This window comes from Mobula hypostoma, chromosome 22, assembly GCF_963921235.1.
Source record: "Mobula hypostoma chromosome 22, sMobHyp1.1, whole genome shotgun sequence".
NCBI lineage: Eukaryota > Metazoa > Chordata > Chondrichthyes > Myliobatiformes > Myliobatidae > Mobula > Mobula hypostoma.
The window spans coordinates 1,725,548-1,750,512 of NC_086118.1; the positions used below are offsets into that span (position 1 = coordinate 1,725,548).

Genomic DNA, 24,965 nt, shown 5'->3' on the forward strand with positions numbered 1-24,965 from the left:
TAGTATAATTTAAATTTTTAATATTTACTATCGATTTGTACTCCAGGGAGTGGGAAGCGCAGAATCAAGTATCGCTGTGATGATTGTACGTTCTAGTATCAATTATTTGGCGACAATAAAGTATAAAGTATACATAATGAATACTTTGCTTCAGCATTCACTATGGAAAAGGATTTTGGTGATTGTAGGGATGACTTAACAGTGGATTGAAAAGCTTGAGCATTTAAACATTTAGAAAGAGGATGTGCTGGAGCTTTTGGAAAACATCAAGTTGGATAAGTCTCAGGACTGGATGAGATGTACCCCAGGCTACTGTGGGAGGCGAGGGAGGAGATTGCTGAGCCTCTGGCGATGATCTTTGTATCATCAATGGGGTCGGGAGAGGATCCAGAGGATTGGAGGGTTGTGGATGTTGTTCCTTTATTCAAGAAAGGGAGTAGAGATAGCCCAGGGAATTATAGACCAGTGGTTGGTAAGTTGATGGAGAAGATCCTGAGAGGCAGGATTTATGAACATTTGGACAGGCATAATATGATTAGGAATAGTCAACATGGCTTTGTCAGAGGCAGATCGTGCTTTACGAGCCTGGTTGAATTTTTTGAGGATGTCACTAAACATATTGATGAAGGTAGAGCAGTAGATGTAGTGATTATGGATTTCAGCAAGGCATTTGATAAGGTACTCCATTCAAAGTTTATTGAGAAAGTAAGGAGGCATGGGATCCAAAGGCACATTGCTTTGTGGATCCAGAATTGGCTTGCCCACAGAAGGCAAAGAGTGGTCGTGGACGGGTCATATTCTGAATGGAGGATGGTGACCAGTGGTGTGCCTCGGGGATCTGTTCTGGGACCCTTACTCTTCATGATTTTTATAAATGACCTAGATGAGGAAGTGGGCGGGTGGGTTAGTAAATCTGCTGATGACACAAAGGTTGGAGGTGTTGTAGCTAGTGTGGAGGGCTGTCAGAGGTTACAGCGGGACATTGATAGGATGCAAAACTGGGCTGAGAAGTGGCAGATAGAGTTCAACCCAGATAAGTGTGAGGTGGTTAATTTTGGTAGGTCAAATATGATGGCAGAATATAGTATTAGTGGTAAGACTCTTGGTAGTGTGGAGGATCAGAGGGATCTTGGGGTTCGAATCCATAGGGCACTCAAAGCTGCTGCGCAAGTTGACTGTGCGGTTAAGGAGGCATACGGTGCATTGGCCTTCATCAACCGTGGGATTGAGTTTAAGAGCTGAGAGGTAATGTTGCAGTGATATAGGTTGAGTGAGCCTGGCCTTTTCTCCTTGGAGTGACAGAGGATGAGAGGTGATCTGATAGAGGCGTATAAGATGATGAGAGGCTTCGATCACGTGGGTAGTCAGAGGCTTTTTCCCAGGGCTGAAATGGCTAACACAAGAGGGACAGTTTTGAGGTGCTGGGGAGTAGGTACAGAGGAGATGTCAGGGGTAAGGTATTTACGCAGAGAGTGGTGAGTGTGTGGAATGGGCTGCTGGCGATGGTGGTGGAGGCGGATACGATAGGGTCTTTTAAGAGTCTCCTGGTACATGGAGCTTAGAAAAATAGAGGGTTATAGGTAACCTTAGGTAATTTCTAAGTAAGTTGATGTTCGGCACAGCATTGTGGGCCGAAGGGCCTGTAGGTTTTCTATGTTTCTATCACTGAATCATGACCGAAGGATGGCTGTAGTTGGGAGCTGATTGTCCAAGGTTACATAGAAAACATACAGCACATTACAGGCCCTTCGGCCCACAATGCTGTGCCGAACGTGTACTTACTTTAGAAATTACCTACGGTTACCCATGGCCCTCCATTTTTCTAAGCTCCATGTACCTGTCCAGGAGCTTAGTTACACATTGTATCTGAGGGATAGGAAGGTGGGGGGGGGGCGGAGTGCTGTTGGCAAAGAATGGCATCAAATTGTTAGAAAAATGTGACATTGGATTGAAAGGTGTTGAATGCTTGTGAGCTGAGGTAAGAAACTGCAGGGTAAAAGGACCCTGATGGCACTTATATACAGGGCTTCCAAAAGAAACAGGGATTTGGACTACAGATTACAACAGGAAATAGAAAAAGTGTGTCAAAAGGGCAATGTTATGATAGTCGTGAGGGATTTTAACATGCAGGTATGGTAATAGATCTCAAGAGTGAATTTGTTGAAAGCCTACAGATGTCTTTTTAGAGCAGTTTGTCATTGAACCTACTAGGGGATCAGCTATACCGGATTGGGTGTTATGTAATGAATCGGAGGTGATTTGGGAGCCTAAGATAAAGAAATCCTTAGGAGGCAATGATCACAACATGATTGAGTTCGGTTTGAAATATGAAAAGGAAAAAGTAAAGTCTTACGTAGCGGTATTACAATGGATTGAGGGAAATTACAGTGGTATGAGAGAGCAGTTGCCAAAGTAAATTGGAAGGAGATGCTGGCAGGGATGACAGCACAGCAGCAATGGCGTGAGCTTCTGGGAAAAATGAAGAAAGTGCAGGATAGATTTATTTCATAAACAAAGAAATATTCAAATGTCAAAATAATACAACCGTGGCTGACAAGGGAAGCCATAGCTAATGTAAAAGCAAAAGAGAGGGCACAACAAAGCAAAACTTAGCCGGAAGACAGAGGACTGGTAAGTTTTTAAAAACCTACAGAAAGCAAGCAAAAGAATCATTGGGAGGGAAAAAATGAAATATGAAAGCAAGCTGGCAAACAATATTAGGGTGGATGGAAAAAGCTTTTTCAAGTATATATGAGAGTGTATATAAGACTGCTAGAAAATGAGGCCAGAGAAATAATAATGGGGGGTTGGGGAACAGGAGATGGCTGATGAACTAAATGAGTTTTTTGCATCAGTCTTCACTGTGGAAGACACTAGCAGTGTGCCAGATGTTGAAGGGTGTGAGGGAAGAGAAGTGGGTGCAGTTACTATTACAAGGAAGAAGATGCTCAAAAAGCTGGAAGACCCAAGGGTATGTCAGTCACCAGGGCCAAATGAACAACACCCTAGGGTTCTGAAAGAGATAATGGTAATGATGGTGGAGGCATTGGTATTGATCTTTCAAAAATCATTGGACTCTGGCATGGTGCTAGAGGACTGGAAAATTGCAAATGTCAGTCTACTTTTTATGAAAGGAGGGAGACAGCAGAAAGGAAATTATAGACCAGTTTGCCTTACCTCAGTGGTTGGGAAGATGTTGGAGTCAATTGTTAAGGATGAGGTTATGGAGTTCTTGGTGACACAGGACAAGTGAGGACAAGTGAGGAAAAGTGAGCATGGTTTCCTTCAGGGAAAATCCTGCCTGATGAACCTGTTGGAATTCTTTGAGGAGATTACAAGTAGGATGGATAAAGGGGATGCAGTGAATGTTGTATATTTGGACTTTTAGAAGGCCTTTGACAAGGTTCCATACATAAGGCTGCTTACCAAGTTAAGAGCTCATGGTATTACAGGAAGTTACTGGCATGGCTAGAGCATTGGCTGATTGGTAGGAGGCAGTTAGTGGGAATAAAAGGATCTTTTCTATTTGGCAGCCAGTAACTAGTGGTGTTCTGCAGGGGTCAGTGTTGGGATAGTTTCTTTTTATGCTGCATATCAGTGATTTAGATGATAGAATAGCTGGCCTTGTTGCTAAATTTGCAGATGATGTGAAGATTGGTGAAGGGGTAGGTAGTGTTGAGGAAACAGGTAGACTGCAGGAGGACTTGGACAGATTAGTAGAATGGACAAGAAAGTGGCAAATGAAATACAATGCTGGAAAGTGTACGGTCATGTGCTTCGGTAGAAGAAACAAATGTGCAGACTATTTTCTAAACAGGGAGAAAATCCAAAAATCTGAGATGCAAAGCAACTTAGGAGTCCTTGTGCAGAACACACTAAAGGTTAACTTGCAGATTGAGTCAGTGCTGAGGAAGGCAAGTGCAATGTTAGTACTCTTTTCAAGAGGTCTAGAATACAAGGGCGGGGATGTGATGCTGAGGCTTTATAAGGCACTGGTGAGGCCTCACCTTGAATATTGTGAACAGTTTTGGGCCCCTTATCTCAGAAAAGATCTGCTGGCATTGGAGAGGGTCCAGAGGAGGTTCACAAGGATAATTCCAGGAATAAAAGGGTTATCATATGAGGAATGTTTGAAGGCTCTGGTCCTGTACTTGTTGAAATTTAGAAGGATGAGGGGGGATCTCATTGAAACCTTTCAAATGTTTAAAGAACTAAACAGAATAGGTGGGGGAGTCTGGGACAAGAGGGCACAGCCTCAAGATAGAGGGGTGTCCATTTGACATGGAGAAATTTCTTTAACCAGAGGGCGGTGAATCTGTGGAATTTGTTACCACAGGCAACTGTGGAGGCTAGGTCATGCAGTGTATTTAAGGCGGAGATTGATAGGTTCTTGATTGGCCACAGCATCAAAGGCAACAGTACAATGAAATATGTAATAAATAAATAGAGAAAAAACTGAGTTACATTAAGTATATAGTTACATTAAGCATGTCTATTAAATAGGCATCCGTTAGTCTCGTGAGACCATGGATTTGCGCCTTGGAAGATTTCCAGGGCGCAGGCCTGGGCAAGGTTGTATGAAAGACCGGCAGTTGCCCATGCTGCAAGTCTCCCCTCTCCACACCACCGATGTTGCCAAAGGGAAGGGCACTAGGGCCGATACAGCTTGGCACCGGTGTCGTCGCAGAGCAATGTGTGGTTAAGTGCCTTGCTCAAGGACTCAACAAGCTGCCTCAGCTGAGGCTCGAACTAGTGACCTTCAGATCACTAGACTGATGCTTTAACCACTTGGCCACGTGCCAAGTCAAGTCAAATAGATGTTAAAATAAGTGTTGCAAAAAAAAAACAGAAATAAAAAAGAAGTGAGGTAGTGTTCATGGGTTCAATGTCCAGTTAGAAATCAGATGGCAGAGGGGAAGAAGTTGTTCCTGAATCACTGAGTGCATACCTTCAGGCTCTGTACCTCCTTCCTGATGGTGACAATGAGAAGAGGTGGTGGGGTTCCTGAATGATTTCCTAAGGCACTGCTCCTTGGATACGTCAGAGGCTGGTACCCAGGATAGAGCTGACTAATTTTACAAGTTTCTGCAACTTACTTTGATCTTGTGCAGTAGCCTAGTAGTAGTAGCCTTCTAGTAGTCTCTTAAACTTCACTAGTATATCTGCCTCCACCACTGACTCAGGCAGTGCATTCCACACACCAACTATTCTCTGAGTAAAAAACCTTCCTCTAATATCCCCCTTGAACTTCCCACCCCTTACCTTAAAGCCATGTCCTCTTGTATTGAGCAGTGGTGCCCTGGGGAAGAGGTGCTGGCTATCCACTCTATCTATTCCTCTTATTATCTTGTATACATCTATTTTGTCTCCTCTCATCCTCCTTCTCTCCAAAGAGTAAAGCCCTAGCTCCCTTAATCTCTGATCATAATCCATACTCTCTAAACCAGGCAGCATCCTGGTAAATCTCCTCTGTACCCTTTCCAATGCTTCCACATCCTTCCTATAGTGAGGCGACCAGAACTGGACACAGTACTCCAAGTGTGGCCTAACCAGAGTTTTATGGAGCTGCATCATTACCCTGCGACTCTTAAACTCTATCCCTCGACTTATGAAGCTAACACCCCATAAGCTTTCTTAACTACCCTATGTACCTGTGAGGCGACTTTCAGGCATTTGTGGACATGTACCCCCAGATCCCTCTGCTCCTCCACACTACCAAGCATCCTGTCATTTACTTTGTACTCTGCCTTGGAGTTTGTCCTTCCAAAGTGTACCACCTCCATCATGAACTCCATCTGCCACTTCTCAGCCCACTTCTGTATCCTATCAATGTCTCTCTGCAACCTTCGACAAACCTCTACACTATCTACAACACCACCAGCCTTTGTGTCGACTGCAAACTTGCCAACCCACGCTTCTACCCCCACATACAGGTCGTTAATAAAAATCACAAAAAGTAGAGGTCCCAGAACAGATCCTTGTGGGACACCACTAGTCACAACCCTTCAATCAAAATGTACTCCCTCCACCACCACGCTTTGCCTTCTGTAGGCAAGCCAATTCTGAATCCACCTGGCCAAACTTCCCTGGATCCCATGCCTTCTGACTTTCTGAATAAGCCTACTGTGTGGAACCTTGTCAAATGCCTTACTAAAATCCATGTAGATCACATCCACTGCACTACCCTCATCTATATGCCTGGTCATCTCCTCAAAGAACTCTATCAGGCTTGTTAGACACGATCTGCCCTTCACAAAGCCATGCTGACTGTCCCTGATCAGACCATGATTCTCTAAATGCCTATAGATCCTATCTCTAAGAATCTTTTCCAACAGCTTTCCCACCACAGACATAAGGCTCACTGGTCTATAATGACCCGGACTATCCCTACTACCTTTTTTGAACAAGGGGACAACATTCATCTCCCTCCAATCCTCCAGTACCATTCCCATGGATGACAAGGACATAAAGATCCTAGCCAGAGGCTCAGCAATCTCTTCCCTCACCTTGTGGAGCAGCCTGGGGAATATTCCATCAAGACTACTCCACTGCAACACCACTCATCTAGCTGGTATATCTCGTTCTTGTACATCCTTTCATCACCATCTGAGATTCTGCCAACAATAGTTGTATAATCAGCAGATTTACAGATGGCATTTGAGCTATGTCTAGCCACACAGTCATGGATGTAGAGAGAGTAGAGCAGCGGGCTAAGCACACACCCCTGAGGAGTGCATAATCCACCTGATTCTCAATTTCAGCCACTACCTTTCTCATTTAACCTTTGGTTTATTTTTGGAGATGAAGAGATCCAGAGAGTCATAGATGTGCAGAGGAGAGCAAGGTGGAAATTGGGAGCAAATGTAAAGAAGTTGTTAAATTCAGCAGGAATGCAGAAAATAGCATCAATGCAGTTAATGCAGCAGAAAGGAAACAAGGGACTGATCCAGCCAAAGTGTATTCCATATATCCCAGCCAGGCACAGACTGGGCCCAAGAAACATCCTGTAGCTTTATCTTTGGTGTGAAGAAAGTGAGTGGAGTTGAAGTTATTCACTATCTTTAAATGTCTGGCTCTTCACTGGCACTGACCTGAACATCATCTTCTGAAGGTGATGTAATTAGGGATGGTGGTAGCAACACTGAGATCAAAGAAAATTAAAACCACTTTTCAGTTGACGCATTTCTTTCTTGCAGGAAGCTTGATGCATTTATTTATGATGCAGCTGTTCTCAACTACATGGCTGGGAAGGATGAAGGCTGTAAGCTTGTTACCATTGGAAGTGGAAAGGTATTTGCCACAACTGGTTATGGGATTGCTCTGCAAAAAAATTCCAGATGGAAGCGAGCCATTGACTTGGCCCTTTTGCAGTTTCTGGGTGACGGTAAGCTCGAGGTTCTAACACCCGTTTCACCAGGGAACAGGCGGCAATGGGGAAAGTGAGTGATGGCACATTGGCCTTGTGCACCATGCGGTCCAGTGTAATCAGCAACAAAACTCAGGTTGGATAGACATGTCAGAATGGGAATGGGACATCTATCCACGGCCTCCTCTACTGTAAAGATGAAGCCACACTCAGGTTGGAGGAACAACACCTTATATTCCATCTGGGTAGCCTCCAACCTGATGGCATGAACATTGACTTCTCTAACTTCCGTACTGCCCCACCTCCCCCTCGTACCCCATCCGTTATTTATTTATATACACACATTCTTTCTCTCTCTCTCTCTCTCCTTTTTCTCCCTCTGTCCCTCTCACTATACCCCTTGCCCATCCTCTGGGCTTCCCCCCCCCCCTTATCTTTCTCCCTAGGCTTCCTGTCCCATGATCCTCTCATATCCCTTTTGCCTATCACCTGTCCAGCTCTTGGCTCCATCCCTCCCCCTCCTGTCTTCTCCTATCATTTTGGATCTCCCCCTCCCCTTCCCACTTTCAAATCTCTTACTAGCTCTTCTTTCAGTTAGTCCTGATGAAGGGTCTCGGCCCAAAACTTCGACTGTACCTATAGATGCTGCCTGGCCTGCTGCGTTCACCAGCAACTTTGATGTGTGTTACAAAAATCCCAAATAGTTTAATAAATTACACCCACTTTAATGCCTATGGTCCTTCACCATCCAGCTGCGCAGTAATAGTTGAACTTGAAGCAAAAGAAATCAGAGTAAGTATATACCACACAATTATGGCCTGGGATAACATACTGTGGTATTGAGACTTTTTATAGGAAGAATTCTAGAAGCAAGACAAACATGTCACACACTGTTATTTCTGCTGTCTCACAGCTTCAGAAAAGGGTTTAATCAGACCTCAGGTGCTGTCTGTGTGATGTTTACATGATCCCCCTCTTGACACCAGGGTCTCCTCTACCTAGGTGCTCCAGCCTCCTTACACGTCCCAGATTGTTAACTAGCTACAGTAAATTACCCTGCTGCAATGAGGACAAAAAGAATCAAAGCATGTAGATGGGGTAATGAGGTTCATGGAACAAGGAAGAGGTGGAATGAGATTAATGGGATTGCATCCCTGGAAGCCAGCATTGATCCCTTCCTTGTTGTTACCAAAAAAATGAGATACAACTTGTAGCGGGGCTCACAACTGGCATAACTAAAAATAAGCCAATCAACCTACACATTGGAAAGTTTGCCAAAATATGGTCAAAGAACAAAGAGATCAGACTATGCAGAAATACAAATCACTGTGTGATAAGGCCATTCAATAAAGCACTGGTTTCCAATGGAATGGACTGGAAGAGCAGAGAAGGTTAAATTTTCACAAAATCTTAGCTGAATCATACACGCAGCATTGTGAATAGTTCTCCACATTATGAACAACATTACTAGAAAAGTACAAAACTTATTTACCAACATTATATTGGAATAGAGGGATATATTGAACAGAAAAATTAATGGACAGGCCTCTTGCTTCCAGAACAGACCAACTGGGGTGGATTGTGGGAAATTGCGTGATGGATACTTTTAGAATTGGGGAAGACTTTTGTGGGATAAACAGAGGAAATGTGTACTCTTGCGAATGTAGGAGACTGAGGACCATCAATATTAACCCAATTCTCCTCGGGATCAATAAAGTATATCTATCTATCTATCTATTAAATTGTCTCTCATAACGTAAAGGGGAAACTGAAAGAAATTTCACTTCTGTAAGTGGAGTCCAGTAACAAAGATGTATCTAAGGAAAACTAGATACAGATGAAGAGGAAGGTAAGGATATATTGATAGGGTTAGATCAAGTTAGATAAAGAATGACACAAATGATACTGGTGAAACATCTACTTTTTTGCTTCAAACATTAAACAATACTATGTAAACCTATCCAATCTCATTCATTGCCCTGATGACTTTAACCCTTCCATTGACTACCTGGTAAGATCCTGTTTCCCTGTTCATTCACATCAGTTGCTATCCAACTCTACTGATCGCTCGCTCACTCTCATCTTCCACCCTCACACTCCATCCTTTGCCCCTCCCCATCTCTTACCCACTAATTAGCGAAGTACCTCCTCTCTCCACAGGAGATATACACAAGTTACACACTGTCTGGCTGACAGGGATCTGTGAGAAGGAGAAGAATGAGGCGATGAGCAGCAAACTCGATATCGATAACATGGCTGGTGTCTTCTATATGTTGCTCGTGGCCATGGGCCTCAGCCTGCTCGTCTTTGCCTGGGAACATTTGGTGTATTGGAAGCTGAGGCACCATGTGAAAGAAGCTAGCAAAACTGATTGTCTGCTAGCTGTCAGCAGGGTAAGGCGCATGGAACAAGTCAGGAAAGGAACTCACCACTGGCGAACTTGCCTAGCATGCCACAGACCCCCACCCCCACCCCACATCTATTTGAGCCAGTATGAGTGAATTGACTTGTACTGTTGACCCTGTCAGTAGGGTGATCAGGGTAATCCTGAAGTTGAAGAATCACATCTATTGTGGTTTGTTTTGACAACGGTTGCCCCTTGTCAATTTAATTTAACTGAAATATTCTTCTTGCGTAGCATGCTCCAACTGTGGTCACTCTGACCGAGTAGCAGGATTCCAACGCCAGCTTTTGATTTAATTTATTTATTGTTGTTCTGCACAGCTCTGATGCTCAGTTACTTAGGTTACTGTCACACAGCTTTCACTTGCTTAAGTAGGGCAACCTCCGACTGTGGGCCTTCCAAGATGCACAAACCCACATTACACCTATGCCTCAAGATGGAATACCCAACATTTCATAAGTGCTTATAATGTTTTTGAGTTCCTATGCACCTATCTTCCTTAGGTCTCACATTTCTGACTATTTCCTTAAGCCAAGGGATCCTAACCTTTTCTATGCCATGGGCCAATAACATTAAGTAAAGAGCCTCTGGATCCCAAGTTGGGAACATCTTTAGCCACCACATAAGACTGCCTTATTCAAAGCCTGGCTAGGTCTAATAGAACCTCAGAACTCCTACTATACCCTGTCAAAAGTTAACACCCTCATACATCTTCAACTGTATTAGGGATAAGTGTAGATGTTCTATGCTAGAACCAAACCCAAATATCGTTGCTCATAGACAAACCATCTCAAAACTTGTTGAACCTCAGATAATTTTCAAGGACATGCTGGTTAGTAGGTTAATTGGCCACAGTAAATTACTCGTGGTATAGGTGACCGGCAGGAGAATCAGGGTAAGTTACGGGGCAATAAGTGGGAGAATGGAATTGCTCTGAGAGACAGCATAAGCTTGATGACCAAGAAGTCAGGAGGAAATCTGAGTATGTGAGGGAGCATATAGTTTGTTACAAGGATCTAACATGTACTTGGGGCAACTAGAGAAATACCGAGGCAGCAGAACATGTCAAGAGGGTGTTGATGCTGCCTATAACCCAAAGCCTTTCCAGCATCAGGAAGGCACAGGTCTGGAGACTAATGGCGTCCTGCTCACTTGCCTGGATGAATGCAGCTCCAACAGCTCGCAAGAATTTCATCACCTTTCAGGATAAAGAGGCTTGTTTCACTGCCCACCCCATCAACCCTCCCAAATGACTCCTTGCACCACTGTGATTGTACTAAAAATATACTACAGCAACTTCCATAGCATCTCCCCAACTTCAAGGGTTTACCACCAAATGTCACACCACTCTGGCCTAGAAATATCATCCATATTACTGTACCCCCATTGCTCAACCTTAGGTTCAAATTCTGTACCTCTCTTTCCAACCATTAGTTTCCTTGCTATGGCCCGAACTTCAAAGTTCAAAGTATATATATCATGTACAACCTCAAAACAAAGAAACATGGTAGAATCCACGAAGAACACACAGAACAATGACGACAACCATACCACGTGCAGAATTGTACAAATTGTGCTGAAATAATACATGGAACATGAACTGCAGACTCGCTGAAAAGTGAGTCTACAAACTGCAGCGTCTGTTCGGCGCTGACGAGAGTGAACAGACCCCGGGGGCTGCAGGGTGACAACGGCTCCTGAACCTGGTGGCATGAGACCCACACTTCTTACCAGCAACAGCATCCCATGGGCTGCTGAAAATGGGCAGTGAATGTTTGTATCAACGATGCCAGCAGCCTGCGGGCAAGTAAAATATGAAGAAATCCGAAACTAAATCAATTCTAGCAGCATAGGGGAAGTGGAGGAATACAAACAAAATATCAAAACGATTTGAAAAGAACTGACAAGGCATTACTAAAATCAAAAAAGAAAGACCAGAGTTTTGTTAGGAAAATGAAGGTGGCCTGGCCCTTTAAACAGGTAAAGGTGAAAATAGGAAAACTGTAAATGAGGGGATTATATGTCAGATATCATTTTGCCTTTCTAATCAGTGGAAAGTCTCACTTCATAATTAATGGCTGCAGTTTCCCAACAGTAGACGTTAACAGTTTTATTCCTCTTCATCTTTCTCAAATAGTAGACTTCTCAATGTAAAGGAATGGCTCTCCCATGGCAAGCAAAATTGATTGACTATGTGGCTTTCCAGACATGAATAGAAACTGAAAAGTAAAGCGACAGTAGTGAGGAACATGAATGCACTGCCAGTGGTAAACTCCCAGGGCTGGGTGGTTTCATAGGACACAGGACAGTACAACACAGGGAAAGGCTCTTCAGCCCACAATGTTGTGCTGAACTAATTAAAGTAGTAATTAGACGTGTAAGTGAACTAGCCCTTTCTCCCAACACAGTGCCTCCATTCAGGCACATGAATAAGCCTATCTAAAAGCCTCTGTGGCATTGCCTCCACATCTTCCCCTGGCAGTGCATTCCAGATACCCGCCACATATTTCCTTTGAGCTTATCACTCCACCCCCCCCCCTTTAAATGCATCCCCTCTAGTATTACACATTTTGACCCAGGGAAAAAGATACCAGCTGTCGACTCTTACTAGGCTTCTCAAAATCTTATTATCTGCGATCAGGTCTCCTCTCAGCTTCTGTTGCTCCAGAGAAAACAATACCAGTTGGTCCAGCCTCTCCTTATAGCACGCGCCCTCCAATCCGGGCAGCATCCTGGTAAATCTCTTCTGCACTCTCCACATATGCTTCCTATAATGGAGCAAGCAGAAAGGAATGTAGTATTTTAGAAGCAGCCTAACTAGAGTTTTAACTGACTCTTAAAGCTCAATGCATCAATAAATACAAGGGTGCTATAGGGCTTTTACCACCCTATCAAATGTCCTGCAGCAATTGTTAAGGAGCTATGTACTTGGACCCCACGAAACCTCTGCAAATCAACACTGTTGGGGTCTTGCCATTAACAGTGTATTCTACCTTCACACTTGATCTCCCAAATTGTAACATTTCCACACAATTGATCAATATCCCGCTGTATCCTTAGACAACCTTTGACACAATTCACAAAACCACTAGTTTTTGTATCGTCTGTGAACTCACATTTTCAATAAGGCCCCAGTGCAAACTCCTGTGGCACACCATGAGTCATGGCCCGAAAAGTAGCCTAACTTCCATTGACCACTACCTTCTGTCTTCAAGCCAATTCTGCATCCAAACAGCCCAGATACCACAGATCCCATGCAGTTAATGCACAATTTAATGGCCTCCTGGAACAAGGGTGGAGCAAATATTTCTCACACTGCACCTGTTCAGTGCCTAGTCCATGTTGTGCGCAAACCCAACATTTCTCCAAAATGAAGCTCTCCTGTGAGAAATACTCACTTTCTGACCTTTATTCTTGAAAGCAAATCAAATTGTACTTGTAGTCCTGATATTGCACCTGCCTGGCTGGGAATGAAACACATGGGATTATGCTCAAAGCAGTACAGAGTGCTAACAATGTTTCATACTCTATTTCAGGGAGTTTACAGCTGTTTCAGTGGTGTCCAGGTGGTCCCCAGCCCACTCCACATTGCATCTCCTATCATCTCTTCCAACTTTTCTCAGGCCAGCGTGCTGAAGATGCTACAAGCTGCCAAGGACTTGGCCTCCTCCACAAATATAGAAAGTTCTCTGGAGAGTGAACCCAAGGCCACAGGGTTGTGGGCACCGGCAGGTGATGACATTGCCAGTGATCTTCCTAAAGGCCCATTGCAGAATATCAAAGGCGCACATTCCACCGAGAGGAGGCCTACTGCCAGCGTACTGCCCACCCACTACCCATCATTGCTAAGACCCCCAACATCGGTTTCACACCCACTCACTGCCGTCAGAACATCTCCCGACAAAGAGGCAGTCTGGCTGAATCAGACAGTTACTAAATACAAACACAGGTCAATCAGCAATCGTCTTACTCCAAGGTCAACTGTAAACAACATCCCACATCCCATTTGTCCTAGTGAGCTTCCCATGCTTTCTCAACACAGCAAGGAATTTGATGAGAGAAAGAATATGAAGTCCTCTAGTATCCCATTTATCTACAGTGATGAATATTTACAGGATATTTACAACAGAAAATATTTCAGAAGGAGACTTCCCTTGCCTTGCAGGAAGCTAGCCCATCCTACAGACACTGCATCTGGTCAGAGTGGGTCAGAGGTCACTATCCTAAAACCTTCCGTTGGAATGGATGAGAGATGGCTTATGGCAAACCTGCATCCCTGTGTTTCATATTCCAGGCAGGAAAACCACAGGCCCTGCAGCAGGTGTTACCCTGGGCTGCAACCACAGAAACTACCCCTAATGACCAGGCGATCATCATACATTAGAGCAACAAAGGGCGAGGAGGAAACCACAAGATTTCAGGTCAAACTAGCAAATTTGAAGTCAGGGTCACAAGGAGAGGTTGTTGGGCCATTCCACAGTCATGACAGTAAGATTCTGAAACCTGATAGGAAAACTACCAATGTCAGGGAAGGACTCCCAGACCACAGGAGGAGGCATCTGGACCTCAGTACACCCAGAAAGCTCAAGTATTCGCTGTCTGCCAGGCTTCCCTCCTACAGAGAGGCCTGTCTGCAAAGCTCAGCGAGCCTGAGATGTGCCTCCCTGGCACTGCAGCATCACTCATGGCCCAGGCCCTCTCTGTATGTCTGGCAGCAGAGATGGGGCTCACAGCACCACCGCTGGTTGGCTGGCTCTGAGGACTGCTCCTGTGACAGGAGCATTCACATGAAGTACTTGGAAAGAAAGACCATGCACCAGGGCAGCACTCTCAGGCATCCCGCAGTTGGCACATGCAAGACCATCCAACGTGGAACAAGGGCCACAAGCAGCTTCAACCTGGAGCTGAGAAGTGCAGAAGACAATTCCCCTCGTTTGAGAAAATGCGCGAGGATTTTAAGCTTGGAATCTGAGGTATAGAAGTCAATAAAGTTCAGAGCTGATCAACAGGATGGAAGTTATTTTGATTCAGAAAACTCCCTCCCTTTCAATGAGTTTAAAAGACTTAACTCAATGATCAAAGTGCAACTTGATTAGCAATGCATCAGTGTGGGTTAAAATAATATTTCCAGACGTTATTCTTGATCTACTTGCCCATAATACAACTTAGCAAAAATCCCATCGTGCTTCAAGGGTCTTAGTGAACAGACAGAACATGGAGGCGAAAGATTTTGAATTCAGGAAAGACATTGACAGACCGTACTCAGGACCAGAGAAATGAAGTTTTGTTTCTTTAAATCTGATAAGTATAGTGTTTTGCAACATGAACAAAGTTTGTCTTGCCTTCAACAGATTAGCAACCAAGCTTTAAGAATAGGCTAAGTGAACTGTTGAGTGGTCGTCAAAAAACATTCTCTGAATGGCAAACATGTAAAATGGATTACAAAACATTAAATGCTTCAAGACTCTGGACTATTCCAAAGCACAGCTGCTTGTCACGTTAATACCAATGCAGGCAGAATCAACAGCACCAACCTTAGCCATAATGTGATCAGTGTCAGAGCCACCTCCCTGCCGGATAAACTCAAATCCCTTTGTTACCGAGGCTCTTCGGCACTAGGGAAGACAAAGGTGCAGGGAAGTGTGGTCAGTACAATGGCCCAGCCACTGTTCTCAACAAAGGTCAAAAGTTTGGAAGAATCAAGGGCTTCTTATCTGACACAATCCCATGTAAATTTAACCATTCTTAGTCTGAAATAAACAGGAGTTAATGTTTCAGGTGAAAGACATTTCATCAGAACTGGGGAAAGTTGGAAAATTGCAGATGAAGATGGGTGAAGCCGAGGCAATGTCTTTGACAGGCGACCAGGAGAAACCGAGGGACAAGTGGCAGGGGCAGGGCAGGGCATGTTAATTGCAGCTGATGTTGGATTATGGAAGGAGGTGAAGGACATAGGGAAAATAGAGTGCAAGAACTGAAATCCAAAATCACTGAGTGTTTTCAGTGATCCAACTTTAAACAATTAGATCTCAGAATGAGTTAACTTCAAAAAATGTACTTTAGATATCAAAATGAATCAAATGCTAACATTACATTAAAGATTTCAAAGTCACTTAGCTCAATCATTACACAGTTAGAGAATAATTTCAGACTGAATCAAATCCTAATATTACAGAGATGAGAAAGTCAAGTCAAGCAAATCTGATACAGCTTTGAGTGTGATTTCTGACTCAAATTTTTACAGTGGTTGCTCGAACAATTTCTCAAATGACCTACATGAGGGACCTTATATATGAATTACAAAGTTTGTAGATGAGTGCAACTTCAGACTCAAAACTAAGTCCTTGCGCTGTACATTTAGTGATAGAACTGAGTCAAGTTTTGCTGATTCTTCCTCAGCTAATATGCATTCGGGAGTGTCATGGAACATTCTTCCCTTGTTATTCCAACTTAAGAGCTTTACAACAGTCAGGACAAACCAGCTCCCTTTACTAGCCACCTGAAATATTCATTCTTTCCATAACCAGCTCAAACTGACTACAGATTGTGCCATCAAAATGTACTGCAATTATTCACCCAGACTGCTCTAATGGCATCTGAACGACCAAGGACAAGTGTACTAGCCACCTGCAGTTTCCCTCAAGCTGCACAACAGCATAACTTAGAAATATCTTGCTTGCTTTTAACCATTGTTGGGTCTATTCTGGAGCTCACTTCTTGATCATACTGTGGGGATCCTCTCATGAGAAGAACTACGGCAGTTCAAGGCAACAGCTCACCACTATCTCCTCAGGGGTAAAATTTGTAGTCTTCCCAGGCTTGCAAAAACTGAATAAAATGGTTCACAAGAAACAGATTATGATGTAAAATTAGTTAATAGAACAGTGAAATTGCAAAGTTAGAGAGAGACGAGTGTGAAACTGTGTCTCTAACTAATTCAGTTTTGGGGTTGAGTAGATTTTCATTTTACTCAATAAATTTAATAAAAGTAACTTATTAACTTATTAGATAAACCTTGAAGTGAAACCATATCCATAATTAACATATTTCAAAATATTTGAACATTATTTGATGTCAACCTTTTGCAGCCGTATAACTTTTTATTGATGAAGATCAATTTCTTCCCTTGTGCAATGAGATGGTGCTTTGTGTGAATCAGGTTCTAACCTGACAATTCTGATGAAGAGGCAGAGGGAGCTGAGTGCTAACTCTCTTTGATCCAACATCTTTGTAAAAATATCAACTTTTCATATTCGACACTGAGATCAAATGGAAATAAGTTACAAGGTCAGACAACTGGAATGAATTAGTCTGGCAAGTATTTCAAGCTGCGGAATATAAATAATTCTAAAATTAAATAGAGTGAGATCACAAACTAAATTGAGCACTCCAATCAAAATCAGAGTGATTCAATGTGAATCAAGTTCCAACTTCAAACATTAGCAAGAGATCTAAATGATGAAATCCACAACCAGCGGAGCTCTGCCCTGGCAGCTCAGGATAACTCAGTATGAATCGAGTCCGGTGCCAGTCAGACTGTACACGCCTCCTGAGCCAGTACCCGTTTGTCACCTCGTATTATAAACACTACCTCAGGTACACTGGCTATCAGTGGCCACACCCAGTTGGTGGTCATCACAGGTAAACCCGCGTATTACTGGGTTCCAAAGAGGACACATGAAGGCTGTGCTATTGATTAACAACAAGGCAGACAAATAGGTTCCAAATACTTTACTGTACAATTAGAATAAGGGATACATAACTATACATTGGTATTGAGTGCTGAAACACAAAACCACCTTCTCCTGCAAAATTCATAGCTTTTTGTTTTAAATTCTTCCCACGCAAAACATGATGCATTCTGGGGTGTGCAACGGAGTGAAGGCTGCGACAAAAATCCAGCTCGAAGCGGAGGCTTGTGATTGGGTGGTAAACCAGTCTGCCTGCACTGTCCGGCAGTTTGAGCAGTCACCATCCCATCCCTGTCTCTCCAAGTGGAGAGGGTTGAAAAATAGGCACAACAGAATGGTCTGAGGAACCAAAGCACGTTTCCTCACAGACAGAATACAAGGCACTGGAGGAAAGTTGAACAGTGAATTATTGGGAACAGGGAGTTATGTTGGGCGGGGCAGGGGGTGGAATTCTGGGTTGTTAAGGGTAAGAAAGCAGACTCAAACTGGATATGTAGAGTTGTACCTCTACACCTGGCAAATCAGCAGCCAAGGGATGCCAGAGTCTGTACATTCTTTGGAAAACATCTGCCCTTTACATCCAAATCAGCACTGGGCAGGTTAAAAAGTGCCAGGTTATATCCAGCAACAATGTTGTCACTTCAGATTAAAGCTGCTTTATCCCACAGAACTGCACCAAATGCTTTACATTTTACAGCTGAGGTGTATGGCTGTTTTGTCTGCAGCCATCTTGTTTAATCATCACCAATAATTGTAAACCACAAGGAATTTGTCTTGGTTCACAAGAACATTCCTCAACAAGAACAGTCACTGATAAACATTCAAAGCCGGAACGGTGGTGAATCACTCTAGGGTTAATAATGTACATGATTCCTTTTGCAAGAAGCTGCTCATTTAATTTATAAACTGCCCAAATTAAACACCATTTTCTGCCAAAAGTAAACCGATCAGTACCCTGGGGAGAGGAATGAAGATTTACATGTTTGCAAAACAGCAACCGACTAGCATGATGTAGTGACCTGCAAAATCTTCACTTTTAGTCACAGTGAAGGAATTAGGGCTTTCAAGTCTGATAGACAAGGCAGGTGTCCTTTCAGGCAGTGTCGATGCTCAGTGCTTAGTTTCCGTCAGTACAATGTTGGCCGTTACAAATATGAAGCACGACATTGACCACACCAGTACAAATACCACCCAGAAAGTGTGCTTGAATGGTGAGCTGTGCTTATTTTGAGCGTGACTTCCGAACACCAGTTCAGTGTCCTTTCTGCTGAAGTGAACCAAACAGGCGGGAATGATATACTGAATGCCTGTGCCCGCATAAGAACCAGTAATGCCCACCAGAGTCTCCAGGTCATGGGTGCAGAACGCCACTAGGATAGCGGGAATAATGGTGATCAGGGGAAAGACAATCCGGTCAATGAGCCACGGATACATTCCCCCTTCTCTGTGAAAGACGGTCTTCCAGTTATTACGCAAGGTAACTGCAATTATCGGGAAGTTTGTGCTGATTGTGAAAACTGGGAAAAGCCCTAAGAAGTAGCGGATAAAGGGCACACTGACAACATCACAGTTGCTTGTGAAGTTGAGAGTGTACATGTCCTTCAGGTTACTGAAGCAGAAGATGGCCGTGAAAGACAGTAAGCTGTAGAAGGCCAGGATGAGCACATAATCGACCAGGACCAATGTGTTCATGTGCTTCTTCTTACTGATGGGGGTGATGAGGGAGGGCAGGGAATGTTGACACATGAAAGAATAGACGCAGACACCAAACAAGTTGGGGATTCCGGAGAAGTTGGCAATCTGTGGATGACCCTCTCCTCTCCCTTTACTTATCCTGATCAAAGCCAGGATGATCATGATTGTAAAAGCTGAAAGGCAAGAAAACAATGGTTAGAAAATAAAGCAAGAATTTAACACATTGAAAGAACAGAAAAGAAAACAAAAACCAGAAGCAAGCTACATAACAAAACCAGAATACTGGAAATACTCAGCAGGTCAGGCAACTTCTGTAGAGAGAGAGACACACACACACAATGCAACTGTGTTAGGCTATCACTTTGCATCATATTAAAATTAAAAGTGAGTGCTCCATCAAGCAGCTAAAGTTGATTGCTCCTGACTTCTGCCAACACATTTGCATTGGCCCAAGAGGATGCCAGCTTCAGTGGCATGAAAGCCAAGTGGTCTACAATGACTAGCTCACTTAACAAAAGCTCCATGGGGAAATTACCTGAATGCAAGCTGTGCAAGAAGCCACAGCAAAGATAGCTCTGGCCATTTCCCTCCCAAGTGTGAACGTGAAGCTGAATCTGTCCATCACACACATTCAATGGCCACTCTATCAGGGACCTCCCAAACCCAATGAAGTGGTCACCGAGTACATGCTTCTGGCCATCAGCTGCTGTAGCCCATCCACTTGGAGGTTCGACATGTTGTGCATTCAGAGAGGCTCTCCTGCACACCACTGGTGTAATCCATGGTCATTTGAGTTACTGTGCACATCTGTCAGTTTGAATCAATGTGATCATTCTCCTCTGACCTCTCGAAATAACAAGACATTTTCACCCACAGAACTGCTGCTCACTGGATGCTTTTTGTTTTTCACACCATTCCCTGTAAATTGTTTTGTGTGAAAATCCCAGGAGATCAACAGATCCTGATATACTCAAACCACCCCATCTGGCACCAACAATCATTCCACAGTCAAAATCACTTAAGTGACATTCCTTCCCCATTCTGCTGTTTGGTTTAAAGAACAACTGAACCTCTTGACCATGTCTACTTGCTTTTATGCATTGTTGCATCATCACATGATTGGCTGATTAGATATTTGTATTAACAAGCAGGTGTACCTAATAAAGTGGCTGATAAGAGTATAAACCGGGAGACTTCCGGTAGCGCTCATGGAGTGAAGTCGCGTTCTTGACTCGCTCCATTACCTCTGAGTTTTTTCTCTCTATGGTCAGCTATACTTTAATTAACTATTAAGGCATCAATTTTTACAATACTTTGAATTAAACTGAATTCTCTGACAATTGGATGATACTGAGATCGGCTATGTCTAAGAACGGGAAAGACGGCAAGGATGGTAAACCTCCGGTTAAACCGAAAGCTACGGATCTCCCTCCGACTGAATCACCGGTGACTTTGAAAGCTATATCGGAGTTAATTCAGAGGGAAATTTCAACCTCTGTTAGGGAGATGATTCGTACAGAAATTATGGGCTCTGTTAAAGACCTGATTCATACGGAAATCTCAACTAAGTTCCAGAAAATTGCCGATTTAATTGATAAGATGCAAACATGTATTGCGGAACATCAGTCGGCTATATCTGGTCTTCAAAAATCCGCGCAACAAAGTGAGCTTAAGATGGGGAAAGTCGAAGAAACAATTAATGTAATGAAGAAGAAACTTGACTTTTTGACTTTTAAAAACTCTGACTTGGAATCTAGAATGCGACGGCAGAATTTACGAATGATTGGCGTCAGGGAAGCCGTGGAAGCTAACAACCCTATGAAATATTTCTCCCAACTTTTAAAAGATGCATTCCCTACTGTATTTCCTGACCAACCACCGCTACTGGATCGTGTTCACAGAATCCCATCATACTCGTCTAGGTCAGATAGACCTAGGCATGTTATCTTACGTTTTCATTACTTTCAAGACAAGGAGAGACTGTTTCGATTCGCTCGATCTAAAGGTTTCATTGATTTTTCGGATCTTAAGTTCCGATTCGTGGAAGATTTCAGTAAACCAATCTGGGACCAACGGGTCCGTTACAGATCCGTGATGTCGGAATTCTATAAGATGGATTTAAGACCAGCGCTGTTGTACCCTGCACGTCTAAGGATTCGCATGTTAGATGGAGCCCTTCGTTTTTTTGATTCTCCATCGGATGCCCAGAGTTATCTGGATCAACTTTCATCTTCAACATCTTAATTGCCTTTTTTTAATTTTCTCCGTTGATCGGAGGCTGTGAATTGGTTGGTTTTAACTTTTCTGTGCCCTATTTGGGCAGAAAAGTTTACTTTCGATTTCTTAATATGGCTGCTAAACTTTCTTTTTAACTGCGTCATTTCTTTCTTTTCCCAGGGGATTCTGGGTGGTTACTTCCCTTTTGTCATCTTACGTATTTCCTGTGCGGCCTTAAATTTTGTAGTTTTTTTTTTAATTTTATTCTGTTTTGCTTTTTATAATCATTTTATGTTAATAATCCTATTTTTTTTGTTGCTGTGTCTATTCATGAGTTTGAGGTTTATTGTGGTTTTTTTTTAATATATACTTTCCGGCTTTTGTTCTGTTCTGTGTGTATTTTAATTGAGCTAACTTTTTTTTACTTATTTTTTTACTGTTTTACAATTAGCTGATCCTTTTCATATTTATACCTTTTTTTTAGGGAGCGTATACCGGAAGTCATGGGGGTAGTTTTAGCGCTTGCTTCTTTCTGGCGGGTCTGCTTTAGATTTCGCCTTGGGGTCCTGGGGTGGGGGGCGGTGGGAGGGGCTTCACGTTTTAGTTTGTTTCTCTTTGGGCTATATACATTATTGAAGTATTGGTTGCGTCCTTTTCCCCGGTATCTTTTGTATGTTCTGTTTCCTCTCCGGGTTTGTGGGTCGCGCCTATTGTCAATCCTCCTTGTTATGGGTTGACTTTAGGATTTATGGAGTCTATTATTAATTTTGTCTCCTGGAATACTAATGGTCTTAATCATCCTATTAAAAGGAAAAAAGTTTTTAAAGTGTTCCGGAGACTTAAAGCACAAATTTTATTTTTACAAGAGACCCACGTACGGAGGGGGGACAGACTACGTTTTTTCAAATTCTGGAAGGGACAACAATTTCATTCGAACTCCAATGCTAAGATTCGAGGCGTCTCTATTTTTATAGACTCCTCAGTTACTTTTATACAACAGGATATTATCTCTGATCCGAATGGTAGATTTTTATTGGTTAGTGGTTTATTATTTAATAAAAAAGTAGTTTTGGTTAATGTTTATGCTCCTAATATGGATTGTCCGGAATTTTATAAATCATTGTTTGATCAGTTTCCGAATTTGAACGAGTTTTCATTGATTTGGGGCGGAGATCTTAATACCTGTTTATCTCCAGCTTTGGACCGTTCGGCTCCTTTACGGACTTTACCTAATAAATCTGCAAATTTGATTAATTTTTTCCTTTCTGATTCTGGGTCGACGGACATTTGGCGTTTTCTGCATCCTCAGGAAAAAGATTTTTCCTTCTTTTCACATGTTCATCATTCCTATTCAAGAATTGATTATTTTTTCATTGATTCTCGTCTCATTCCTTCAGTGATTAAATGTGATTATGATTCTATAACCATTTCGGATCATGCTCCACTTAAGCTTTCTATTAAAATTATGGCCAATATACCAAACAATAGACAATGGCGTTTTAATTCGCTGTTGCTTCAGGACTCGGACTTTGTTAATTTTATGAATGAACAGATTGAGCTTTTTTTTACAATTAACCATACAGAAGATATTTCGGTTAACACTCTTTGGGACACTTTTAAAGCCTATATTCGGGGTCAGATTATTTCGTATTCCGTTGCTTTGAGGAAGAAACAGAAGCAGGAGGAGATGGTAATTGTGGACAAGATTAAAGAAATTGATAAGAAATATGTTATGGCTCCTTCTGAGGAGCTATACAAACAAAGAACTGAACTTCAAATGGAACACAGTTTACTACTCTCGTCCTCGATTGTAAACCAATTAAAGAAAACAAGAAGTGATTTTTATGTTCACAGTGATAAAATTGGCAAGCTGCTGGCTAATCAATTGAAATCTAATTATGTTAAATCTCAAATCAATCAGATTTATAACCAAAATGATCGATTGATATTGGATCATGTGGGGATTAATCAAACCTTTTGTGATTTTTATTCTTCTTTATATCAATCAGAGTCTCCTCGAGATTCTAAATATATGAATGATTTTTTAGATAAGTTAGACTTCCCTCTGATTTCACAGGATATGTCTTCTTTATTAGATACTTCCATTACAATGGATGAGATTAAGAATGTTATTTTTTCTATGAATCTGGGGAAAGCTCCTGGCCCTGATGGGTTTACCGTTGAATTTTATAAATGTTTTGCTTCTTTATTGATTCCTTGGCTCTATAAGGTTTTTGAGGCTTCTTTGAAACTTGGTAAACTTCCGGAATCTTTTAATAGAGCATCAATTTCTTTAATACTAAAGAAGGATAAAGACCCTGCTCAATGTGCATCTTATAGACCAATATCTTTATTAAATGTTGATTCTAAAGTTTTTTCTAAGTTATTAGCAAATAGACTAGAAAAAGTGCTTCCTTCTATTATTTCGGAAGACCAAACGGGTTTTATTAAAGGTCGTTACTCTTTTTATAATATTCGTACATTGTTAAATATCGTTTATACTCCCTCACAAAATGTTCCTGAGTGTGTTATTTCTTTAGATGCCGAGAAAGCTTTTGATAGAGTAGAATGGCCTTATTTATTTAAGGTGCTTGAAATGTTTAATTTTAGCTTGAAATTTATATCCTGGATTAAACTGTTATATCACTCCCCTGTAGCCTCGGTTCGTACTAACTCCTTAAACTCACCTTTTTTTCCTCTCTTTCGTGGTACTCGACAAGGCTGTCCTCTTAGTCCCCTATTATTTGATATTGCATTAGAACCTCTTGCAATTGCTATTCGAGAATCTTCAAATATTACTGGGATAACTCGGGGATTAAAGTCCCATAAATTATCACTCTATGCTGATGATTTACTTTTATATATTTCTAATCCTGAGAGATCCATTCCTGCTGTTTTAGAGTTATTAGCACAATTTGGTCTTTTCTCAGGTTATAAATTAAATCTTAGTAAGAGTGAACTTTTTCCGATTAATAAACATCTTCCCTTATATTATAAATTTCCATTTAAATTGATTAATAATTACTTTTCATATCTTGGGATTAAAATTACTTGTAAACATAAAGATTTATTTAAGACTAACTTTTTACCATTAATAGACCATATTACTCAACTTTCATCTAAATGGTTTCCCTTATATTTAACTTTGATTGGTCGTATTAATGCAGTTAAGATGTTTTTTTTGCCAAAATTTTTATATGTGTTTCAGGCATTACCAATTTTCGTTCCTAAATCTTTTTTTGATAAAGTTGACTCTAAAATTTCTTCATTTATTTGGCAGAATAAGAATCCGAGACTGGGTAAAATACATTTACAGAAAGCTAAGAGAGATGGAGGTTTAGCATTACCTAACTTTAGATTTTATTATTGGGCTATTAATATTCGACATATGAAATTTTGGTTACTTGACCGGGACATACTATCTATTCCTAAATGGGTAGCATTGGAATTACAATCTGTTCAGGGTTATACACTTGGTTCTATTTTAGGTTCCTCTCTTCCTTTTGATTCGAAACGTCTTAAGCAGGTCTCTAACCCGATAGTTAAATATGCTTTGCGCATTTGGTTTCAATTCAGAAAATTTTTTGATCTT

At 42.0% G+C, this 24,965-nt stretch overlaps 2 protein-coding genes across 3 annotated transcripts in view; one reads left to right on the top strand and one right to left on the bottom strand.

Moving 5' to 3' along the window:
* The window catches only part of LOC134336574 (glutamate receptor ionotropic, NMDA 2C-like), a 118,949-nt gene extending 104,200 nt beyond the window's left edge, over positions 1-14,749 (top strand). Inside the window, exons 11-13 of the mRNA XM_063030860.1 lie at positions 7,197-7,384; positions 9,527-9,759; positions 13,307-14,749. Coding sequence (XP_062886930.1) covers positions 7,197-7,384; positions 9,527-9,759; positions 13,307-14,749 — 1,864 coding nt within the window. The remainder of the gene's footprint in view (positions 1-7,196; positions 7,385-9,526; positions 9,760-13,306) is intronic.
* A 2,748-nt stretch (positions 14,750-17,497) lies between these two features.
* Positions 17,498-24,965, bottom strand: part of tmem104 (transmembrane protein 104) — a 214,292-nt gene continuing 206,824 nt past the window's right edge. For both annotated transcript variants that reach the window (XM_063030861.1, XM_063030862.1), the window contains exon 10: positions 17,498-19,329. In XM_063030861.1, coding sequence (XP_062886931.1) covers positions 18,572-19,329 — 758 coding nt within the window. In that variant the 3' untranslated portion in view covers positions 17,498-18,571. The remainder of the gene's footprint in view (positions 19,330-24,965) is intronic.